Source organism: Geotrypetes seraphini, chromosome 12 (genome assembly GCF_902459505.1).
Source record: "Geotrypetes seraphini chromosome 12, aGeoSer1.1, whole genome shotgun sequence".
In the NCBI taxonomy this organism is placed as follows: domain Eukaryota; kingdom Metazoa; phylum Chordata; class Amphibia; order Gymnophiona; family Dermophiidae; genus Geotrypetes; species Geotrypetes seraphini.
In genome coordinates, this window is record NC_047095.1 from 111027595 (window position 1) to 111049506 (window position 21912).

General features: G+C 45.6%; 1 protein-coding gene across 1 annotated transcript in view; it reads left to right on the forward strand.

Annotated features, from left to right (window-relative positions):
- The window catches only part of LOC117346299 (gamma-aminobutyric acid type B receptor subunit 1-like), a 177281-nt gene that overhangs the window by 121398 nt on the left and 33971 nt on the right, over positions 1-21912 (forward strand). The window contains exon 3 of the mRNA XM_033915699.1: positions 10294-10416. Within this exon, the coding sequence (XP_033771590.1) occupies positions 10414-10416 (3 nt within the window). The 5' untranslated portion in view covers positions 10294-10413. The remainder of the gene's footprint in view (positions 1-10293; positions 10417-21912) is intronic.

Sequence of the window (21912 nt, forward strand, 5' to 3'; positions counted from 1 at the left end):
CATGAACAAATAGTTACAATGACCTGCCAACTAGAGCAGTGGTTCCCAACCCTGTCCTGGAGGAACACTAGGCCAATTGGGTTTTCAGGCTAGCCCTAATGAATATGCATGAAGCAAATTTGCATGCCTATCGCTTCCATCATATGCAAATCTCTCTCATGCATATTCATTAGGGCTAGCCTGAAAACCCAATTGGCCTGGTGTTCCTCCAGGACAGGGTTGGGAATCACTGAACTAGAGAATGACACGGGGACAAATTTTTCTCCATTACCGCGGGAACTAATTTTCCCGTCCCGGTGAGTTCTTTTCTTGTCCCTTCCCCATTCCAGCAAGCTCTGTCCTCATTTGCACAAGCCTCAAACACTTTAAAATCATAAGTGTTCGAGGCTTGTGCAGTTAAGGCAGAGCTTACAGGAATGGGGCAGAGACAAGGACAGCGACAAAACTTGTGGGGATGGGACAAGGAAATTGAGTTCCTGCGGGAAAGGGGAAAAATTTGTCCCCATGCCAACTTACCGGTAATACTTGCGCTTATTATATAATGTAGAAAACTGTGAATCATTTATTGCGCATTTGTAGTTTGAAAAACAATAAAGAATTTTAAAAAAAAACACAAAAAACCCCTGTACCTGGAAGGCCAATTTTCCCAGGCCAATCCTTCTATTTCGTAAGTGTTCACAGTCAAATACTGCAGAACGAGGACAAGCTCACTGAAATTACAGACTCCGGGTTCTTCTAATGAAGAGCAGTGAATGAAAAAAGCCAACAGGATGCTGGGCATCATAAAGAAGGGCATAACAACCAGAACACGGGAAGTCATCATGCCATTGTATCGAGCGATGGTGCGTCCACATCTGGAATACTGCGTTCAGTATTGGTCGCCGCACCTCAAGAAGGACATGGCGGTACTTGAGAGAGTCCAAAGGAGAGCAACAAAAATGGTAAAAGGGCTGGAACACTGCTCATACGCCGAGAGGCTGGATAGGCTGGGGCCAGTGGCGTACCTAGGGTATGTGGCACCCGGGGCCCATCATTTTTTGACACCCCCCCCCCCCCCCTCATGTAAAATTTTTTTTTTTTTTTTTTTTTGCAATAACCATGAAATGGAATAAATGGTCAGAATAGAAACAGGCAGTGAAAATTTTCTTTTTTTTTTTTTTTTTTTTTCCAAAGTATTTTTATTGAGAATGGCAAAAGGTCCAGACAAGCAACCATGGTCTGTACAGAAACTTATACATTATCAAAAAGAACACAGAATGAGAGAAACAGCAACAACAAGCATGAACAAGCCTCTCCCAAGAGAAAATTGCCAATGAGAGGCATAGCAATACACAACAAAAGGCCAAAACTTGGGGCAAGCAAACAAATCCCACCCCAGAACCCACAAGAATAATAAGCCGGACTAGACCCTCAGCCATATTTTATAATGAAAAAAACCCCCACAAGCAACAACACCCAGACCGCTCACCAGACACACCAATCCGCACAACAAGCACCCAAGAAACACCCAGCCACCACCCAGACAAAACTACCAGACACACCTACCCCACCAAGCCCAGACCCAACCCCCCCTCCCCAGAGAGTGCAAGCGCAAAGTGGACCGTGAAAAGGGCAGCTGCAGAAGTGGAAAGCCCCAGATAAGTAGGTTAGCTAAAGAAAGCCCACAGATAGAAGAAATCAGGATAACAGAAGTTCCAACAAATGCTCCCACAGAAAATTTTCTTTTATTGAACCTCATTTATGTAACCATTATTCCAAACATAACATAACATAAATTATGTCTGAATTGTCATGACATCAGAAGTACATATGGAGTAGTTGCAGGTGATGCTTGGGACAGTTCTGATTATGTTAGTTTGGTTTTATGTGTTTTTTTAATAGAAGGGTTTTTATTTCTTTTTTTAAGGTTTTGTAGTTTGTGGTCGAGGTCAATAGGTTGTAGAGTTGGGGGTCAAGTGTTGCAGCTCGAATGGCTAGGAGGTTGTCGAACAGTTTTTTTTCTTTTGACGTTTTTGGTTGGAGGGTGTGTGAATGGTGCGTGAGTTCTCCTATGTCTGTTTGAAGTGGATTGAATTATTTAGCTGAAGAAATTAGTTACCCCCCCCCCCATTCCACACACATTAATTCTCTTCCATTTTTGTTCCCATTATAAAAAAACACTGATAAGTTCCCAGGAAAAAAATACATTAAAATAAGAAGTGAAAACAAAGGCCCCTACAGATGAGAACATAACATAAGAATAGCCTAACTGGGTCACACCAATGGTCCATCATGCCCAGTAGCCCATTCTCATGGTAGCCAATAGTGCTGCCCGATTCAGAGAAAAATATTTCATTCGATCCGATTCACCCTGTTGAATCGATTTTTCGATTAGATTCACTGTTAATGACACCGCTTTTTAAGTTTAAACAAAGTATAACAATAAATTTCACAACAACAATAAATTTCACAAAGTACTTAAAAAAAAAAAATCACATTTTTCCATTAAAGCAGTTCTGGAGACATTTGCTTTAACAGTCTTTTTTCCCAGTCCATAAGCAAGCAATATGAAAAAGATTTCCTTAATTATCTACTCAAACATTTTTGCTATTTACTTTCATTGTACCTATACTATTATTCAGTAGAAAAAATGGACTTAACTGTGCAGGAAATGAATCTCCTCATACACCCACCATATAGTGCAAAAATGTGCAAAGGTCTGTTTTTTTCTTTCGATCACTACATAGCCTAATGCCACACAAGCAGCGCTGTTACAAACATATTCTGAAGGTCAATGCTAAGGTTGACAAAGTTTCCTTCCTTGGACCAGAAGGAGATACTGACAAACCACTGGAAGAGATTCTAAAACAACTACCCAGAAATAACACCCAAAGACCCACTCAGTGTGTGAACCAGTTGAGTGGAGTGGACTAACTGGGGGTGGAAATGGGCCCAGAGTTTGCTCAGCAGAATTTCCCAGACTACCTCTTCCTCTCAACACACTGACATGCTACCACCACCACCAACACTAGGAACACCTCACCGAGTATGCCAGCAATGCTTATAAACTTTATAAAACACATTATTATATTTTCTTATAAAGCATATATTTTAACTGAACTCAGCCTTGCCATTCACAAAAATAGAAAAGTTCCCATTTCAAGCTGTCTCATGTACACTTTTCAAATCTAACATATTGTAATCACAAAACAGAAAATAAAATTATTTTTTCTACCTTTTGTTCTCTGATCAATATTCAAATCTTGTTGGTCCCAGGCTCTTGTTGTCTTGCTTGCCAGGGTCTCCTTTCTCCGTGCTAACCATCCGTCTGCCATCTCTGTTCTCCCCTTCCGTTTCCCTTCCCTCTCCCGGAGATCTGGCATCTTTCCTTTTTTTTGTCTCCATCCACAGATTCACCTTTTCTCAACTCCCCACCACCCCCGGATCCACCATCTCTCCCTTTCTGTTCCCAACTATCCTCCTATCCAGTATCTCTATCCCCCCTCCACACCATCCCCTGTTTCCAAGTTCTCTCCCTTTCTGTTCCTTCCCTCCCTAAATCCCATTATGCACCATCTCTCTCCCACTCCTCTGTTTTTAGACCCATTATTTCTAACCCCCAAAGTCTGGCATATGCATGTATCTTTGAACCCCCCCCTCCCTCTCTCCCTCTGTGTACTTTTACACCAGGACCCCCCTCCCCCGAAGGTCTGTCCCCCCTCCGAAGGGCTACACCCCCCCCCCTGAAGACCTGCACCCCCCGAAGGACTTTACCTCCCACCCGAAGGTCTGTCCCCCTCTGAAGGCCTAAACCCCACCCCTGAAGGACTGCACCCCCCCCCCCCCGAAGGCCTGCACTCCCTTGAAGGTCTGCACCCCCCCGAAGGCCTGTCCCCCCCTTGAAGGCCTGTCCCACCCCCTTGTAGGCCTGTCCCCCCTTTAAGGCCTGCCTGCCTGCCTTTCCCCCCCTTGAAGGCCTGTCTCCCCCTTGAAGGCCTGCACCCCCCTTGAAGGCCTGCACCCCCCCTTGAAGGCCTGCACCCCCCCTTGAAGGCCTGTCCCCCCCCTTGTAGGCCTGTCCCCCCCCTTGTAGGCCTGGCCCCCCCCTTGTAGGCCTGTCCCCCCCTTGAAGGCCTGCCTGCCTTTCCCCCCTTGAAGGCCTGCACCCCCCTTGAAGGCCTGCACCCCCCCTTGAAGGCCTGCACCCCCCCTTGAAGGCCTGTCCCCCCCCTTGTAGGCCTGTCCCCCCCCCTTGTAGGCCTGTCCCCCCCTTGAAGGCCTGCCTGCCTTTCCCCCCTTGAAGGCCTGCACCCCCTTGAAGGTCTGCCCCCCCCCAAAGGCCTACACCCCCCCCCCCCGAAGGTCTGCACCCCCCTGAAGGCCTGCCTGCCCCCCTTGAAGGCCTGCACCCCTTGAATGTCTGCACCCCCCCCCGAAGGCCTGTCCCCCCTTGAAGGCCTGCCTGCCTGCCTGTCACCCCCTCCCCCTTGAAAGCCTGCTTGCCTGCCCGCCCGCCCCACCCTGAAGGCCTGATGCCCCGACCCACCCCGAAGGACCGCTCGCCCCCCTGGCCTCCCCGCACCACCTATGAACAGCCGCAGCAGGATCGCGAAGTCAGCGTCGGGTACCAGCCCTAAGGGGGTGTTCCCGGTCTTGCCGTTCAGTCCCCCGCCACCCCCGAAGGACCGCTCGCCCCCCTGGCCTCCCCGCACCACCTATGAACAGCCGCAGCAGGGTCGCGAAGTCAGCGTCAGCGATCCCTGCTGCTTCCTGCGCCACGGTCCCGCCCCTCCTCTGACGTCAGAGGAGGGGCGGGATCGCGTCGTAGGAAGCAGCGCAGGGATGCTGACGCTGACTTCGCGATCCTGCTGCGGCTGTTCATAGGTGGTGCGGGGAGGCCAGGGGGGCGAGCGGTCCTTCGGGGGTGGCGGGGGACTGAACGGCAAGGCCGGGAACACCCCCTTAGGGCTGGTACCCGGGGCGGCCCGCCCCCCCCGCCCCCCCCCTAGGTACGCCACTGGCTGGGGCTCTTCTCTCTGGAGAAAAGGAGACTCAGGGGAGATATGATAGAGACCTTCAAGATCATGAGGGGCATAGAGAGGGTGGATAGGGACAGATTCTTCAGACTGAAGGGGACAGCAAATACGAGGTTATCAGGAAAGGAGGCAGTTAGCGGTCTCTGATCACTTATGAGAGAACATTCTGATGGACTGGCTGATCCAGCTGAAGTTTTAATTCCTACAGGCATTCTGAGAAACTGAAGGGAGACAGGTTCAAAACAAATGCAAGGAAGTTTTTTTTCACCCAAAGGGTCGTGGACACTTGGAATGCGCTACCGGAGGAAGTGATCAGACAGAGTACGGTACAGGGATTCAAGCAGGGATTGGATGGATTCCTGAGGGATAGAGGGATCGTGGGGTACTGAGTAAACCAACCTGGTCGTGCATGTGCGAGACCGGAGGGCTAGGACTTCGATAGGAGGGCAGAACTTAAATGGGAAACCAAGGTGGCAGGGGAGCCCCTTCCGATGATTCAGACAGGCCTTGACCTGTTTTTGGCCACTGCGGGAGCGGACTGCTGGGCAGGATGGACCTGTGGTCTGACCCAGCAGAGGCACTGCTTATGTTCTTATGTTATGTTCTTATGTGGGTTGCAAATGGATAGTTCATACCGTCATTCAATAAAAGCCTCTTAATTTTTCCATGAAGGTCACGACACTGCTGACTAATACATGTCAATGACATTTACCCCACCATCCTGCCTTCAAACTGTTTATTGGGTGTATCCTTAAGGAAATTGTCATTTCCAAAGGAATTTTCTTTACCTATAGAAAAATTCCACGACCTAGTTTCAAGTTTATTTAAACTTCGATAAAATTGATGATGAATAGTAAAAATGGGGGAAACAAACAATTTATGGGGGGGAAACACTGACACCCTTCAGACAAGAGGAAAGTAAGAGGAAGAACTACAATCAGTATAGGAAAGAGAACAAAGACGGGAAATGATGAGAGGGAATTATATTGCTCAAGGCTTGCCTACTTAAGTGTCGATTTCGGGTTTGCTCTAGGATGAATTAATCAAAAGGAAATGACAATAATAACTTTATTTTTATATACCGCAATACCACAAACAGTCCAGAGCAGTTTACAGAGGAAGAGACTGTATACAGACAGCGATATTACAAAAAAACTTTTGAAAATGCATTAGCAGGTTAAGATTAATCAAATTTTTCCTGAAAGTGTTTTAGAAGTACATCAAGGCAGAACTAGTGTCAGAGAAATTTATCAGAGATGGCGTCAGAGAAATTTATCAGCGATAAGTTTTGATTGACTTCCTAAAAGTTTGGTAAGAAAGAGCGTTTGAGATAAAGTTGGTTAAACATTTATTCCATTTGCCTGCTTGGAATGATAATTCTATCGAGGAATCTCTTGTAGATATGGCCCTTCAAGGATGGAAGGCACTACGTGTACAAGTTGTGCCTGGAAATTCGAAATGATAAGATAGATTTAGGGATGAACCTGTTATGGTTTTGAAGCAAAGGCAAGTGAACTTAAAGATGACCCTTGCTTCCACAGTGTAGTTTTTTGGTAATACGAGCTTACAAGATCCGATTTCATGAGGCCATAAATGAGACGGACTGCGGCATTCTGGATGATTCTCAGTCGTTTGATCGTTTTCTTGAAAGATCCCAAATATATGATAATGTTTTAATTTTCCTTTAAAATTGTCAAGTGTTTTTTTTTCCCTTATCATGGCCGGTAGCAGATTTCCAAATATGAGGGACAGTGACTGAGAAAAGTGTGTTACGTTTGGTGTTGATTGTTCGCAGGGTTGGAATAGTAAGAAGCATTTGGCTCTTCTTCCCATCCACTTACCTCTTTCTGTCATAAACTTGGTTAGAGAGGCAGAGTAACAGAAATAAAAATATTATATTGATGATGAAGGCTGCCTCAGAGATCTCTAAGGGCCACCACTGGCCAAAATAATAGGTCTATCTTTGGCCTCTATAACTTAGCTGGCCATCCAATAAATATTGGCTTAACCGGCTATGTCAAACGCAGCTGAACTTAGACTGGAAAGTCAATGCCAGTGGCTGGATACGGCCCCTGCATTGAATTTCCAGGTTCGCCACCGACTGCGGGAGGTATCCAAACTGCCTTCCATGGGACAAATTTTTCCCCGTTCCCACGGTAAAACATTGGCCCGTCCCCGTGAGTTCTTTTTCTGTCCCTGCCCCATTCCTACAAGCTCCCTCCTCATCTGCACAAGCCTCAAACACTTTAAAATCATAAGTGTTTGAGGCTTGTGTGGTGAAGGCAGAGTTTACAGGAATGGGACAGTGACAAAACTCACGGGGACGGGAAAATTGAGTTCCTGCAAGGACAGGGACAAATTTGTCTCCGTGTCATTCTGTAGTCTGAATATTGGGACCTGGGTTTCCATGAGACTGTCTTTGGAATGCTTTTATTTATTTATTCTGATAGATGACGAGACATTCTCACGTGAGACTTCAGCGCGCCGACAATTCAACTCAAGACACCAGCGCGCCACCTAAAAAGTGACTTTTAAAGAGCTCCGATGGGGGATGTGGGGGGGACCCCCCACTTTACTTCAGACTGTTTGCGCTGCCATTGGGGGGGTGTGGGGGGGTGCAACCCCCCCACACACACATTCACTTTTTCCTAAAATATTGGGGAAAAATTAAGTTTACTCTATAATGGAGGATTCCAACCCTCCCTCAACGGCAGCGCGAAGAGTATGAAGTAAACTGGTGGGGTTCCCCACTCACACCCCGCGTCGGAGCTCTTTATAAGTCACTTTTTAGGCGGCGCGCTGATGTCTTGCGCTGAATTGTTGGCCCTGCAATGTCAGCGCGCTGAAGTCTCGCGCGCGAATGACTATGAACCATTCTAATAGTGTCATATTTTGCTTGTTTTTGACGAAGAAGCTAGTTTAAAAATGTATTCATTTAGTCCCAATCCATTGTTTCCTTTTACCTTTTATTTAACTTCCAAAGGTAGAAACTCCAATCGGAATAAAATCACAATAAGAAACTTTCCACACAAAAGGGCCCTTTTACTAAGCCATGGTAAGCCTAACGCGTGCTTACCGCGGGTTTAAAAGTACTACCGTGAGACACGCTCAGGCTTCCGCAAAAGTTCCGGGATCAACGTGTGCTACTCATGCAGATTTTCTTTTTTTAGCATGGGAGGGCGTGTTTAGAGACAGAGTAGGCGTGCCTGCGCTAATCGGTTAGCACGTGGATATTGTCGCAAGCTGGTTAGCGCAGGATTAGCAGGGGATGCCCATCCCGCCTACAAAATGGTTGTCTCGTGTGCTAACGACCATGCACTAATCGAGAAATTAATGGGGAAACCGAAATTGAAGTTATTTTATGGATGTGGGAAACCCGCGCACTATAATAATAATAATAATAATAATTTTATTTCTTATATACCACCAAAGCCATAGCAGTTCGAGGCGGTTTACAACGAAGAAGGGCTGGACAATCAGCGAAAATGGTACAATGTTGCAGAGAAAAAATAAAAATAAAAAAAGGGTTCAAACAGAGAGAAAAATAGAATAATCAGCGAGCAGTGGTGCCATCGGTGAAGGATGGTACAGTCAGCAAAGATGGGTACAATTATGGCAATGAAAAAATGGTGCAGGGAAAAAGGTCAAGACAATCTGCGTAAAGGACATGTTGAGATAGAAGGGGCCAGGGTGGGCATAGGGGTTTTAGGGTATGAATCGGGTGAAAAGATTAGTTTTTAGTAGTTTCCTGAAGTTTAAGTAGGATGAAGTGTGTGAGATGATGTGGGCCAGCCAGTTATTGTGCTGACCTGCTTGAAAGGCAAGAGTTCTATTTAGATATCTTTTGTAACGGCAGGTCCTTAGGGTAGGGTAGCAAAACAGGTGGGTTCTACGTGTGAGTGTGGATGGGCGGTCTAGGATAAAATGGGGTACTAAGTAAAGGGGGGCCGAGCCAAGGATGGATTTGTAGCAGAAACAGGCGAACTTGAATAGCACTCTTGCTTCCAGGGGTAGCCAGTGAAGTTTGTGGTAATAGGGAGTTATGTGTTCCCATTTTTTTAGTCCGAAGATCAGTCGGATTGCCGTGTTTTGAATGATTCGCAATCTTTGTGTAGTTTTTTTGAAAGATCCCAGGTAGATGATGTTGCAGTAGTCGATTAGACTTAAGATGCAGGCTGCTTTCTAGGGCAGTTTAGTAAAAGGGCCCGACAATTTCCATGTTTAAAAAGTCACTTGACGCTGTTTAAGGCAAAAAGCTTGTACTTGTGGCCTCTGGAAATACCGGCACTTGTTCAGGATTAGCCTATCCCCAAGCTACCTCTACCCTCACTTCAAGCTAAATCACAATAATAAGAACTCTCGCAGAATTCATCTGTTCGCCTTCCCTTCCCTAAAATTTCGCTGTCTCAAAAGGTTCCTTGACAAAACCTTCTCCTTCCAGGCAGCTAAACTAAACTCATGGCTAGCCCAAACTCGACGCCCCCACTTACCTCGACTTCAGAAAAAAAACTCAAAACTCACCTATTCCACTGACAGACCTCAAAGAGATTTTAGCACTGACGGATCCTAACACTTTTCCCTCCCTATGCTGAGACAGATCCGTCAGCGCTAAAATCTCATCAAGGTCTGTCAGCGACAGAAACTACAAGCGGCAGGGTCAAGGACCGACACGGACCTCAGATTTTTAAGGCCGTACGGGTTTAGATCCGCGAGGTCCGTCAGGTCCATGAGGTCCGCGTTTTACCCCTTCCCATTCTTGTATATTCCTATCAACTTCAATGGCCTCTACATTCCTAAAATGTTAATTCCAATGACCTCATCGTTTGTAATCTTAATTAATCGCTGTGAACCGCCTAGAACTCACTGGGAAAGGCGGTATACAAAATAAAGTTATTATTATTATTATCGTTCTACTAGGCATGTCATTCTGAACTAAACTGGATTCTCGGAATGATTGTGGAAGTTATTACAGGTTTAAAAAAAAAAAAATCCAGCCCTCTCACGAGCATTAGGACTACCATTGGTTTGGTGGGGCATCCACTAGCCATTCTTTAAAGGTCTATATATTTTCTTTACAGATCTGAGGGAACAGACTCCTCAGGAGCCCTCTTTTGAGCAGACAGCTGATTTCAAAAGTACCTTTGCCACACCGTTGACTGGTACCTACAAATTGCACTTAGTAACACTGTTGTTTGCGTTTTGCATGAAATCTATGGTATATCAATATTTCAGCACTATAGGCTTTACAAAATGGTGGTGGGGCTCTTTTCTCTTGCAGGGTCATGTGACTGCTTATCTCTCTCCTGATTAGTCTTGGCGGGTGATGTGACAAGGAAGATACTGAGGGGCCAAGAAGTGGATTTTGTTCTCGGCTGAACTTGTCAGAAGCTTTCTCACAATGGTAAACGAAGGACCAGAGCTTATGCTGGAGGGAGGGTTGCAGTGTATATATGTGTTTCTGTTATGCATTTGGGTTTGTGTGGGTTGAGTGAATAGTATGAATCTGTGAAAAACTTGCTTATATGAATATTCATGTAGAGTGTATGCTCCGTACATGGCTTATATCTATTGCATTATCTGCTGAAGGTTTTTTTGTGTGTGTGTGCTTTTTGCATATTTGGGAATGTGTCTAAATGGGCCATTATATAAAAACAGCATGACTTTATGGCTGAGAACAGCATATGGAATTTCATATGCTAGATGGGCTATAGATGAAAAAAAAAGTGTATAGATTTTTTTGGGATTACGAGGCCATTTGTTTGTGGAGGCTAAATGTGATCATAAAGTTGCTTACCTGTAACGGTGGTTCTCTGGAGACAGCAGGGGAATGTAGTCACACTTGTTGATGAAGTACTTAGACTACTAGAGCCAACAAGTATGACTAAATTTTCCCCGCTTGTCTCTGGAGAAAGTGAAGTTGCTTACCTGTAACAGTGGTTCTCCGTTGACAGCACGGGAATATAGACACACTTCCCCTCCCTCCTTCCCCTCTAAGATATACTGTATATACCGTATTTTTTGCTCCAAAAGACCCACTTTTTTTCCCCATAAAAGTGGGTGGAAATAAGGGTGCATCTTATGCAGCAAATATTGTGTGCCCCCCTTCCCCGGTACCTTTATGTAATCCTGGCGGTCCAGCGCTGCATTGGCAGGCTCCCCTGCTGGTTCTCGCAAGACTTGCGGGAGCTGATAGCACCATTCGAGCGGCGGTGCGAGACCAGGCAGGCATGTTCGGAGCTCATGCCTGCCTTTCACTTACACGGCAAATGGGGGAGCCTGTCAAAGCAGTGCTGGACATTCGGGCAGCGGCGTGGGACCAGGCAGGCACGCTCGGGGCTCGTGCCTGCCTCTCAGTGCCACGACAGATGGGGACTCGGGTGACTAGTGGTGCATAAAATTGCTGATAAATGAAGCACAGTGATTGTGCATGTGAATAGATGGAAGACTGATAGACTAATATGCATATGTGCATATAGGAACCTTGCGTGAAGGATGTGCATATAAGAGATTATGTGATTATAAGTCATGAGTAAGCCATGGAAAGGCCATGGATAAACCGCTATATAAACGAGAGAAAGAACAAAGTGACGTGTGAAAGTGACAAGAATCTTCGGCCTTAAGAAATGGGAACACATCACCCCCTTCTACCACCAACTTCACTGGCTGCCATTTGAATCTAGAGTCCTCTTTAAATTCGCATGCTTCTGCTACAAATCGATAAATGGTTCAGCACCAAGTTACATCAATTCTCACTTTAACCTCTACAACACAAACAAGAAATCCCGTAGAATTCAGCTGTTCGCCTTCCCGTCTCTAAAACTCTGCCACCTTAAAAGATTCCTAGACAAAACCTTCGCCTTCCAAGCAGCCAAGCTCAACCCATGGCTTGCACAAATGATACTCGAGGCCCCCACTTACCTCGGCTTCAGAAAATCACTCAAAACCTACCTATTCGGCAAACAAGACCCCTAACAACCCCCCCCTCCCGCTTACATTACTACACCCCCCACCCACCCCCGCTCTTCCCCCCCTTAATTGCTCCCCTCTCCCCCATCTCCCCTCCGCCAGTCATCCTCTGTTAAGTTCGATTAACACTGCTTATATCCGATAAACTATTTACATCGGATAAATTGTCTTTACATGATAAAATGCTGTAAACCCCGCTCTTACATTTGTTTCTACCTGATAAATTGTGTACTGCTGATAAATTGTTTAAAATTGTTCAAACTGTTTGTAAATCTGCGTGTTAACGCAGATACTACTGTAACTGATGTAAACCGCCTAGAACTCTCCGGGTATGGCGGTATATAAGAATAAAATTATTATTATTATTATTATTATAAAAGGGATTCCGTGATATGTCATAGTGATCAGTACTAACCATGCTAGCGCCTGCCTCTCACTGCCGCGACAGATGGGGACTCAGGCGGCTGTCTAGCAGGGGAGGCTGTTGATGCAGCATTGGACCGCCAGAATTGCATAAAGGTACCGTGGGGAGGGGCGGGGAGGGTAGCAGAAAAGTACAGGGGGGGGTGTCCTGCAGAATAGTGCTGCCCGATTCACGATTTGAATCGGTTCACCGATTCAATTCAGGTGAATCGATTAGAATCAGTTCGTTTTTGTTAAAAACCGGACTTACCGATTCAGCTGCAAGACGAGTTCGGGATATTTCACGTTGCCGGCCACCGGACTCTACCCATCTAATGTAACTTCCAGTTTTGCGAAACCGTAAGTTACATCGGAAGAAATGAAAGGAGTGGGAGAGTCAATTGGCGAGCGAGCGGACCTCGTGCAGCAGACCTCAGCAGCAGCAAATACTATTTTTGGCTGGCTCTTTCCCCGCGTTTCTTCTCTCTTCCCCGCGATTTAATATCCAGTCCAGTAAGTAAATTAATCGGAATGGAGGCTGGTGAGTCTTGGGAGCTGGGGATGGAAGCTGGGAATTTTTGATATGATATTGCCTTGGTTAAATAAAATGTTTAAACTTAAAAAACTGTATCATTAACAGTGAATCGAATCGAATCAAAATATTTTCCTCTGAATCAGGCAGCACTACTGCAGAAAGATACCAGGGAAGGGGGCCGTCCTGCTGGAATAAGAGTAAATTAATCACTAATTTAAATTTACAACAAATGTACAGCTGAGGCAAGAGGCCTTGTGCTGGACATGTGAATTGCTTAACAAAAAAATTAAAAAAGAGGAAATAAAAATGTAAAGGTATTAGAGATGTGCATTTTCCAAAGCTGAGCAGGAAACAGAAAGACTTTCCCGCCAGCCCTGTGTCCTGTCCTGGCCTACCACTAGACCACAAGAGGGGGACAGGGTACAGAGCCTGGCAGGGAGGGGGGACAGGGTGCAGAGCCTGGCAAGGAGTGTGGGGTTGGGTGCAGAGCCTGGCAGGGAGAATTTGGTTCAGAATGTTTGTTGTTGGTTTTTTTTCTTGTTTTCCTCCTCTAAATCTAGGGTGTGTTTTATGGTCAGGTGAATCTTATGGAGTGAAAAATATGGTACGTATATGTCTTCTTCAGCCAGGGACAAAACTGAGTATGAAGGGGAGGAGCCTCTGAAGGCGGGAATCCTTGCATATGCTCAGTAAGCCAAAAGCTTACTTTTGCTATGGGAGAGCACTGACACACAGGATCCGGGGAGGGGCCTGAGGCTCTGATTGGCCCAGGTTGTATAAGGCTTGACAGGATAGAGGCCTAAAGTTGTGCGAGCGTGCCACAGACTAAAAGGAAGGCTGGGCAGAGCAGAAGAAGGCCCTGAGAGAGCCACAATGGCAGGGAGCAGGTGAGCATGTCCAGAGGTGTGTGTAGGAGATGCCGGGAGGAGGAGGAGGCCTGATTGGACACATATACAGTGACATGGCAATGTGCTGATGTCATAGGCTATGTCTTTTGCACATGCGAGTTGGAGGGCTGAGAAGGGAAGCGTCAGGCATTGCTAGGAGATGGCTCGAGAGCAGAGCCGTTCAGTGGTCACATACAGGGACCTGGGCCTCGCATCAGGCTCGCAGGAAAAGACAAAATAGCAAGAAAAGAAGTTCCCTAATAGTATGAGAACCTTGTTTTTTGAGTTTATTTTGAGGCGAGAGCTAATTTTAGGAGTGTGATTACTACTACTACTATTTATTATTTCTATAGCACTGAAAGGCGTATGCAGCATTGTACAGTTTAACATATAATAGACAGTCCCTGCTCAGAAGAGCTTACAATCAAATTTAGACGGGACATTTCAGGGTTGGGGAGATTAAGGTAGAGGATATGATACAGTGGGTCTAGGTAGCTGACATTTTAACTAACAATAGACGGTCCCTGCTCAGAAGAGCTTACAATCCAATTTAGACGGGACATTTCAGGGTTGGGGAGATTAAGGTAGAGGATATGATACAGTTGGTCTAGGTATCTGACATTTTAACATACAAAAGAAGGTCCCTGCTCAGAAGAGCTTACAATCTAATTTAGATGGGACATTTCAGGGTTGGGGAGATTAAGGTAGAGGATATGATACAGTGGGTCTAGGTAGCTGACATTTTAACTAACAATAGACGGTCCCTGCTCAGAAGAGCTTACAATCCAATTTAGACGGGACATTTCAGGGTTGGGGAGATTAAGGTAGAGGATATGATACAGTTGGTCTAGGTATCTGACATTTTAACATACAATAGAAGGTCCCTGCTCAGAAGAGCTTACAATCTAATTTAGACGGGACATTTCAGGGTTGGGGAGATTAAGGTAGAGGAAATGATACAGTGGGTCTAGTTATATGACATTTTAACATACAATAGATGGTCCCTGCTCAGAAGAGCTTACAATCTAATTTAGACGGGACATTTCAGGGTTGGGGAGATTAAGGTAGAGGATATGATACAGTTGGTCTAGGTATCTGACATTTTAACATACAATAGACGGTCCCTGCTCAGAAGAGCTTACAATCTAATTTAGACGGGACATTTCAGGGTTGGGGAGATTAAGGTAGAGGATATGATACAGTGGGTCTAGGTATCTGACAGCAGTGAGTGGGAGTTAAGAGTTGAAAGCAGTTTCAAAAAGTGGGCCTTTTTTTTTACTATTATTTAAGAGGCGGTTACAGCTGATTTCTGTCCCCGGCACGAGGCTTCACGTGGCATAGATCGGCAGTTGCTTTTTAAGTTCTAAAACTGACGGTTTGAGCAGTTGGGAGGGAACACTTGGGTTAAGCAGCTGTATGTTGGTGGCTCTCTCTGTTAGAACTGTGTTTTTGGTAAAATTTGTGTCGAGCGCCTGTTTTAGTTTAAAAAAAAAAAAAAAGAGCCTCCGTGTTATTTTGGCTCTCAGTGTATGTGTACAGTTTTGACAGATTAAACAGCTGATTATAGTTTGTGGAACTTTATCTTGAATTCCTGTGGGAGAGCTGAGAATTTTTCAAATTTCAGTTAAATTGTTTTTCTTTAATAATTCTTGTTTTTGTTAATAACAAAAACAATAATTTTGGCAGACGTCTGATTACTATTGTGTTTATTCTCTTTAGCGTAAAGGTGATATAGCACCTGACAAAAGAAAGACTTTTTTTAAAGTGCTCTCCTGATTTTAACTCGGACCAGGCTTCTCAAAAGCCCACGTTAAAAAGCAACAGTCTGCTAGCGCAGCCGTTTTGACACCCAGGGCTCCTTTTATTAAGCTGCGCTGACGGTTTTAGCGGGCGCTTAGCGCACGCTAAAATTGCCACGCGCGCTAGACGCTAACGCCTCCGTTGAGCTGGCGTTAGTTTCTCCGCGTAACGCGGGGGTTAGCGCGTGCTAATCTGCAGCGTGCGCTAAAAATGCTACCGCAGCTTCGTAAAAGGAGATATTCTTAAAAAATCACGCATTGCAAATAAGATCGGCGGACAGCAGTGACGATTTCCTACATATGCATGTGCCCATCGCTGAAAATAAGGCCTAACTAGTTGAGGACTAGGATATCTTTTCCTTATTGATTACATTACATGGCAATTAGCTCTTTTCTTTTTCCAATCGTGACACTGACAGGAAGGTTGAGAGCTGGAAGGGCTCAAAGAGTACACATTTCTGTGACGAATAATGCGCACTACATTTACATGGGTGACGCAAAAAAGAAAGTCGCCCCCTATAGCTAACGCTCCTGGTTTCAGTAGTAAAACTTCCCTGCGACGCCTCTGGGTATCTCTCGCCAAATCGGGATACATTTGAATTTTGAACCCTAAGAAGTCTTCTTGTTTGTTTTTAAAGAAGAGCCAGTTTTGGTCGGGCGCTAAAGCAACCGTCGGGCGCAAAGGGCTCCTTTTATCAAGCCGCGGCTAGCGGGGTTGGCGTGCGCAACTTTTCGTCACGCCTTAACCCCCCGCGCTGGCCAAAAACTACCGCCTGCTCAAGAGGAGGCGGTAGCGGCTAGCGGGTCCCGCGGTTTAGCGCGCGCTATTACGCACGTCAAACAGTTCCAAAAGCATTCGGACATTTAGGCCCTTTTTTACTAAGGTGCGCTAACCGATTAGCGCATGCTGACTGCTAACGCACGCATGTTAGTCTATGGACGCGTTAGCATTTAGCACGCGCTAATCGTTAGCGCAGCTTAGTAAAAGAGGGGGTTAATGGATCTTGGTCGGTTGCTTGTTGTTGTTTTTGAGGAAGATAATAGATTTGTGTTAGTGGAGGTGTCGCCTCCTCTGGAACTTCCCAAACTTCCTGTAAATATTTTTTGAACATATCTCTAGGAGTTACGGTGTTAATCCTTGGAAAATTAACCAATCTTAAATGATTCCCCCTTGAGAGATTTTCCAATGCCTCTAACTTTCTTCTAAGATTAATATTATCTTTGACTAACGGTTCTTGAATTAGTTTGGAGGCTTTCAATTCCCGATTTATGGTTCCAATAGAAGTTTTGGATTCAATTACATCGTTTCTTAAATCTTTTATATCAGTCGATTGAGTTTTTATTTTTTCCTCCATTTGTTGGACGTATGGATTAATAATGCTTGGCAGACACGCCACTAGGTCCCAGATCGAATCTAGTGCTACTTCTGGGGGTTTCTGTAACTGAGATAATTTCAGCTTAATATCAATTTGCTCACCGGCCGACACACTTCTCCTGTCGATCAGTTTCTTGGAATATTCCAACCCCAAAAGTTGTAGAGTCCCTCGGCTTCCATCAGGCTCTCTTGTGTTCATAGAGAGCCTAGTTCCTGGCTCCCTGCAGCATTTTCCTTGGCCTCCAGGGCTCAGGGAGCTAGCAGCCTGAGGACGCGGGGACGGTGCCCTGGTGTCGGGACTGAGCGTGGTTTCAAGCCCCAAAGAGACCGCTTCCGTCTCGCCTCTTCGGTGTGGCTCTAGCGAGGAAGTCACCGACGGTAAGCCGATATCCCGCATCCGTCGCATTAACTTCTCTATATTGCGATAAACAGCTGTTCCAGAACGTCGTGAGGCCCCAGCGGTGCGTCTTCTTCTCCGTTTAGGCATTCTAGGTACTCTTAGCCACGTAGAAACTGTTTAGTTGGAGCAAGTTCCCGCAGCATATCAATCAGCTGAGTAAGCCAGCGGCCATCTTGGATCGACTCGAGTCGCTGCAGACCCGAGAGAATCCGTTTTGAAAATCCGCCGCTAAACTGCGTGCAGGCTAAATCGCTGGAAAACAGTTCAGCGACCGCGTTAAAGTTTTGAGAATCTTGCCCTCAGTTGTGTCAGGCAGAGCTGAAAAGGTGAACAAGATCTTACAACTTTCTGACTGGCAGTGTGGGGCGGGGGATAATGCCTGTGTGGAAGAAAATTATCCTAAGGAGGGAGCTGTCAGGGGTCCCCAGAACTCATTAAGACTAATTTTCAGATTAAAGAAGATAGGATTGCTCCTTATCTACAGGAGCTTATCAGTTGAAGCTGGAATCTAATATAAATTGTTATTGTATATTGTTTAAAACTCGATATGGGGACACTCCAGATTATATTCCACAACTTTTTAAGTTCTCCACAGAGAGAGCTTTTAATTTAAGGCAAAAACCGTCATTTTCATTTTCCTGAAGTTAAAAATATAAAATGTACCAGAATTTGTAATTCAACCTGGGATAATCGAGCGGCTAAACTATGGAAAATTCTGCCTGTTCAGTTATTCAACAAATTAACTTTAAGAATTAAAAAAAAAAAAAATCTGAAGGCCTATCTTTTTGAGGAATTTGTACTTAAGAAGTTATAATTGTAGGATAACCAATTCACAATTTTTGTATTAACTCATTTGTTTTATGTAAACCGCTATAAACTTCTTTAGGAATTGGCAGTATATAAATAAAGATTGTATTGTATGAAGCTGGGAGAACCCAAATCAGAGGAGAATCTAAAGAAGGTAGTGAGGGCTAGATTCTCAAAACTACATGTTAATAACCAATGGATCGCTGACGCAGCCATTATTGTAGTGATTTTTTTTAAAAAAGTGAGTCATTCTCCCCAAAACACGTATGCAAATGAGGTTGGTGGAGAGCGGCGAAGGTTCGCTAAATTTGCATGCGCCCATCGCTGGTGATAGCGATCGGCACATGTGCAAACCTGAAGATCCGCAGCACGGATACTCACTCCCTCCCGCCTCCAAGCAACGCCCCTCCGTCACCCCCCACCCCACCCCCCGCAGCGGGAGCGACTCCCACTTTCTCCTGCCATGTTGCACAATCACCTGACACTGCTATCCTACCCCGTAGTGGGAGAGATGCCCACTCCCTCCGTCAAGCAACGCCCTCCTCCCCTGGCGGTGGAAGAAATGCACACAACACCCCCCATGCCTCCAATGATCCCAGCCACTCCCCCTCACCTTGTTTATGATGGCTAGCCAGAGGAATGCCTACTCCCTCTGGCCAGCAGGCCCACCTCTTCAAAATGGTGGGTCTTCCCCTCACCGGTGCAAGTCTGTCAATGAAGCTGTCCTCTCCAATTACTCCATTCTCTCTTCTATTGATTCCCTTGCCCATTCAATTTCACATCCTATAAGACGTACCAAACCCCAGCCCTGGTTGACCCCCAACATCCATTACCTGAGCTCCTGTGCCCGAGCTGCTGAACATCTTTGGCTTAAATCCCGCACACATGCCGACTTCATACATTTCGTATTCATGCTGACATCGCTTGCCAAACAAGAATACTGCAATCATTTCACTCTCTTTAGTGCCAACCCTCACCATCTCTTTGCCACACTCAACTCTCTACTCAAAGTACCTCCACTTCCTATCCCCTCCTCACTTTCCCTTCAGACGAAGGCAGAGTTTCCAAGAGAAGATTCACAATCAAGTCACCTCCTCCCACCACCCCTTCCAGCTGTCCACTCTGCCAACCTCCCTTCAACCCCTGCCACCTTTTCCTTCTTTTCTGAAGTCACAGAAGAAGAAACCGTTCATCTTCTCTCCTCCTCCAAACCCACCACTTGTTCCTCTGATCCAATTCCCACCCACCTACTCGGAGCTATCATTCCCACTGACATCCCTTCTGTCACATCCTTAACCTATCACTCTCCATTGCAACAGTTCTTTAAACATGCCTTAGTTAACACCTCTCCTCATAAAACCCTCACTAGACCCCATATCCCTCTCCAACTATCACCTCATCCTATCCAAACTGATTGAATGTGCTTAAAATCACTGTTGCATGGGCTTCTTTTCTTCTCATAATATTCTTGACCCACTTCAATCAGGCTTTTGCCCTCTCCATTCTATGGAAACTGTCCTTGCTAAAGTCTCTAATGACCTGTTCCTGACCAAATCTAATGGCCTCTACTCTATCTTCATCCTTCTCGATCTGCCTTTGATACTGTTGATCACTACCTACTCCTTGACACGGACCTTTCCGAGATTCCAGGGATCTGTTCTCTTCTGGTTTTCTTCTTATCAATTCCAATCCTACTTTCAGTGTATGTTATGCTGCCATCCCACTGTATCAAGGCTCTGTCTTGGGCCCTCTCCTCTTCTCCATATGTACCCACTCTCTTGGTACACTGATCTCCACCCATGGTTTTCAATATCACCTTTATGCTGATGACTCCAAGATCTACCTCTCCATACTAGATATCTCTACAGGAATTCAGGCCCAAATCTCAGCCTGCCTGTCCGATATTGCCACTTGGATGTCTCACTGCCATCTCAAACTGAATATGACTAAAACCGAACTCCTTATTTTTCTGCCTAAACTCACCTCCCCCTCCCCCCATTCTATGTTTCTGTGGATAACACTCTCCTGCTCCCTGTCTCATCAGCTCGCAACCTTGGGGTGATCTTTTACTCCTCTCTCTTCATCCCCGCTGAGATCCAACAAACCTATAAAACCTGTCACATTCTCCTCTTTAATATTACCAAAATCTAACCTATCCACTCTGAGCACACTACCAAAACCCTTTATCCTTGCTCTCATCACCTCACGCTTAGACTACTGCAACATACTTCACTCATGTCTCCCATTCATCCATCTCTCACCCTTTCAATCCGTTCAAAATGCTGCTGTATGATTCACATTCTGTGAGAGCTGTCATGCTCACATTACCCCTATCCTCAAATCACTTCATTTATTTATTTAAATTTATATCCCGTTCTCCCGGGAGCTCAGAACGGACTACAATTGACATTCACAATAAAATTACAGGCATTCGTAGAGAGACAGGTGAGAAGATGTAGGGGAAGCAGGGGAGGGGGAGCATGGGAAGGGAGGAGGAGGGTGGAGAGAGTGGGAGCAGGAGTTTAAGGAAGGGGAGCAAGGAGGAGGCTGTCCATTGGAACTGTTCAGTTGAAGAGATGGGTCTTTGGCGTTTTCCAGAAGGTCATCAGCGAGTCTTGTGATCTTATCTGGGCAGGCAATTGGTTCCAAAGAAGGGGAAGAAGTGGCTTTATGAGTTGTCTATGAGCTGCCTCCATTTAGAGGGAACTTCCTTCAGTGATGCATACAGTTCAAACTCCTCTGATTTACAAGTGCGTTCTGTAGCCCCTCAATATCTCTCACATCTCCCCCTAGCCACGACTCACTATGCTCCCACCATGAACTCCGCTCATCAGGTAAGTCTCTCCTATATGTACCTTTCTCCTCCAACACCAACTCCAGACTGTCCCTTCTTTCTTGCCATGCCATATGTCTGGAACAAGCTGCCAAAGTCAATATGTCATGCCCCTTCTCTAGCAGTATTAAAATACAAGCTAAAAGCCTGCTTTTTTTAAGCTGCTTTCAACTCAGCTCCCTCTCACTGTCAAATCCCTTTACCCACTGTATCATTCCTTCTACCAGAAACTCCCCAACCCTGAGATGTCCTGTCTGTCTGTCCAAATTAGATTGTAAGCTCTTCCGAGCAGGAACCATCTACTGAATGTTAAATATACAGCGCTGCATACGCCTTTCAGTGCTACAGAAATGATACATCAGTGGATAACGGCTACTACTATTTATCATATTTTAACTTCTTTCCAGTTTATTCCAGGGTTCAATAATGGTCCTTTCCTTCATCTCTCCAAAGAGTTTACTCCAGCAAAATAATCCTTCATCTCCCCAAACCCTTGCGTATGTGTTGGGAAAGAAAGTGAGTCACAATGGACAAAATGTGATCAAGCTTCAATCTGGAATCCTGATTCTCAACCACACATTCAACAGAGTTCTCTGGTTTATGATAGGTAATATCCACCAAGCCTAAAAACGTAAGAATAGCCTTACTGGGTTAGACCAATGGTCCATCAAGCCCATTAGCCCGTTCTCACAGTGGCCAATCCAGGTCACTAGTACCTGGCCAAAACCCAAGGTGTAGCAATATTCCATGCTATTGATCCACGGCAAGTAGTGGCTTCCCCCGTGTCTTTCTCAATAACAGACTATGAACTTTTCCTCCAGGAACTTGTCCAAACCTTTCTTAAAACCAGCTACGCTATCCGCTCTTACCACATTCTCTGGCAATGCGTTCCG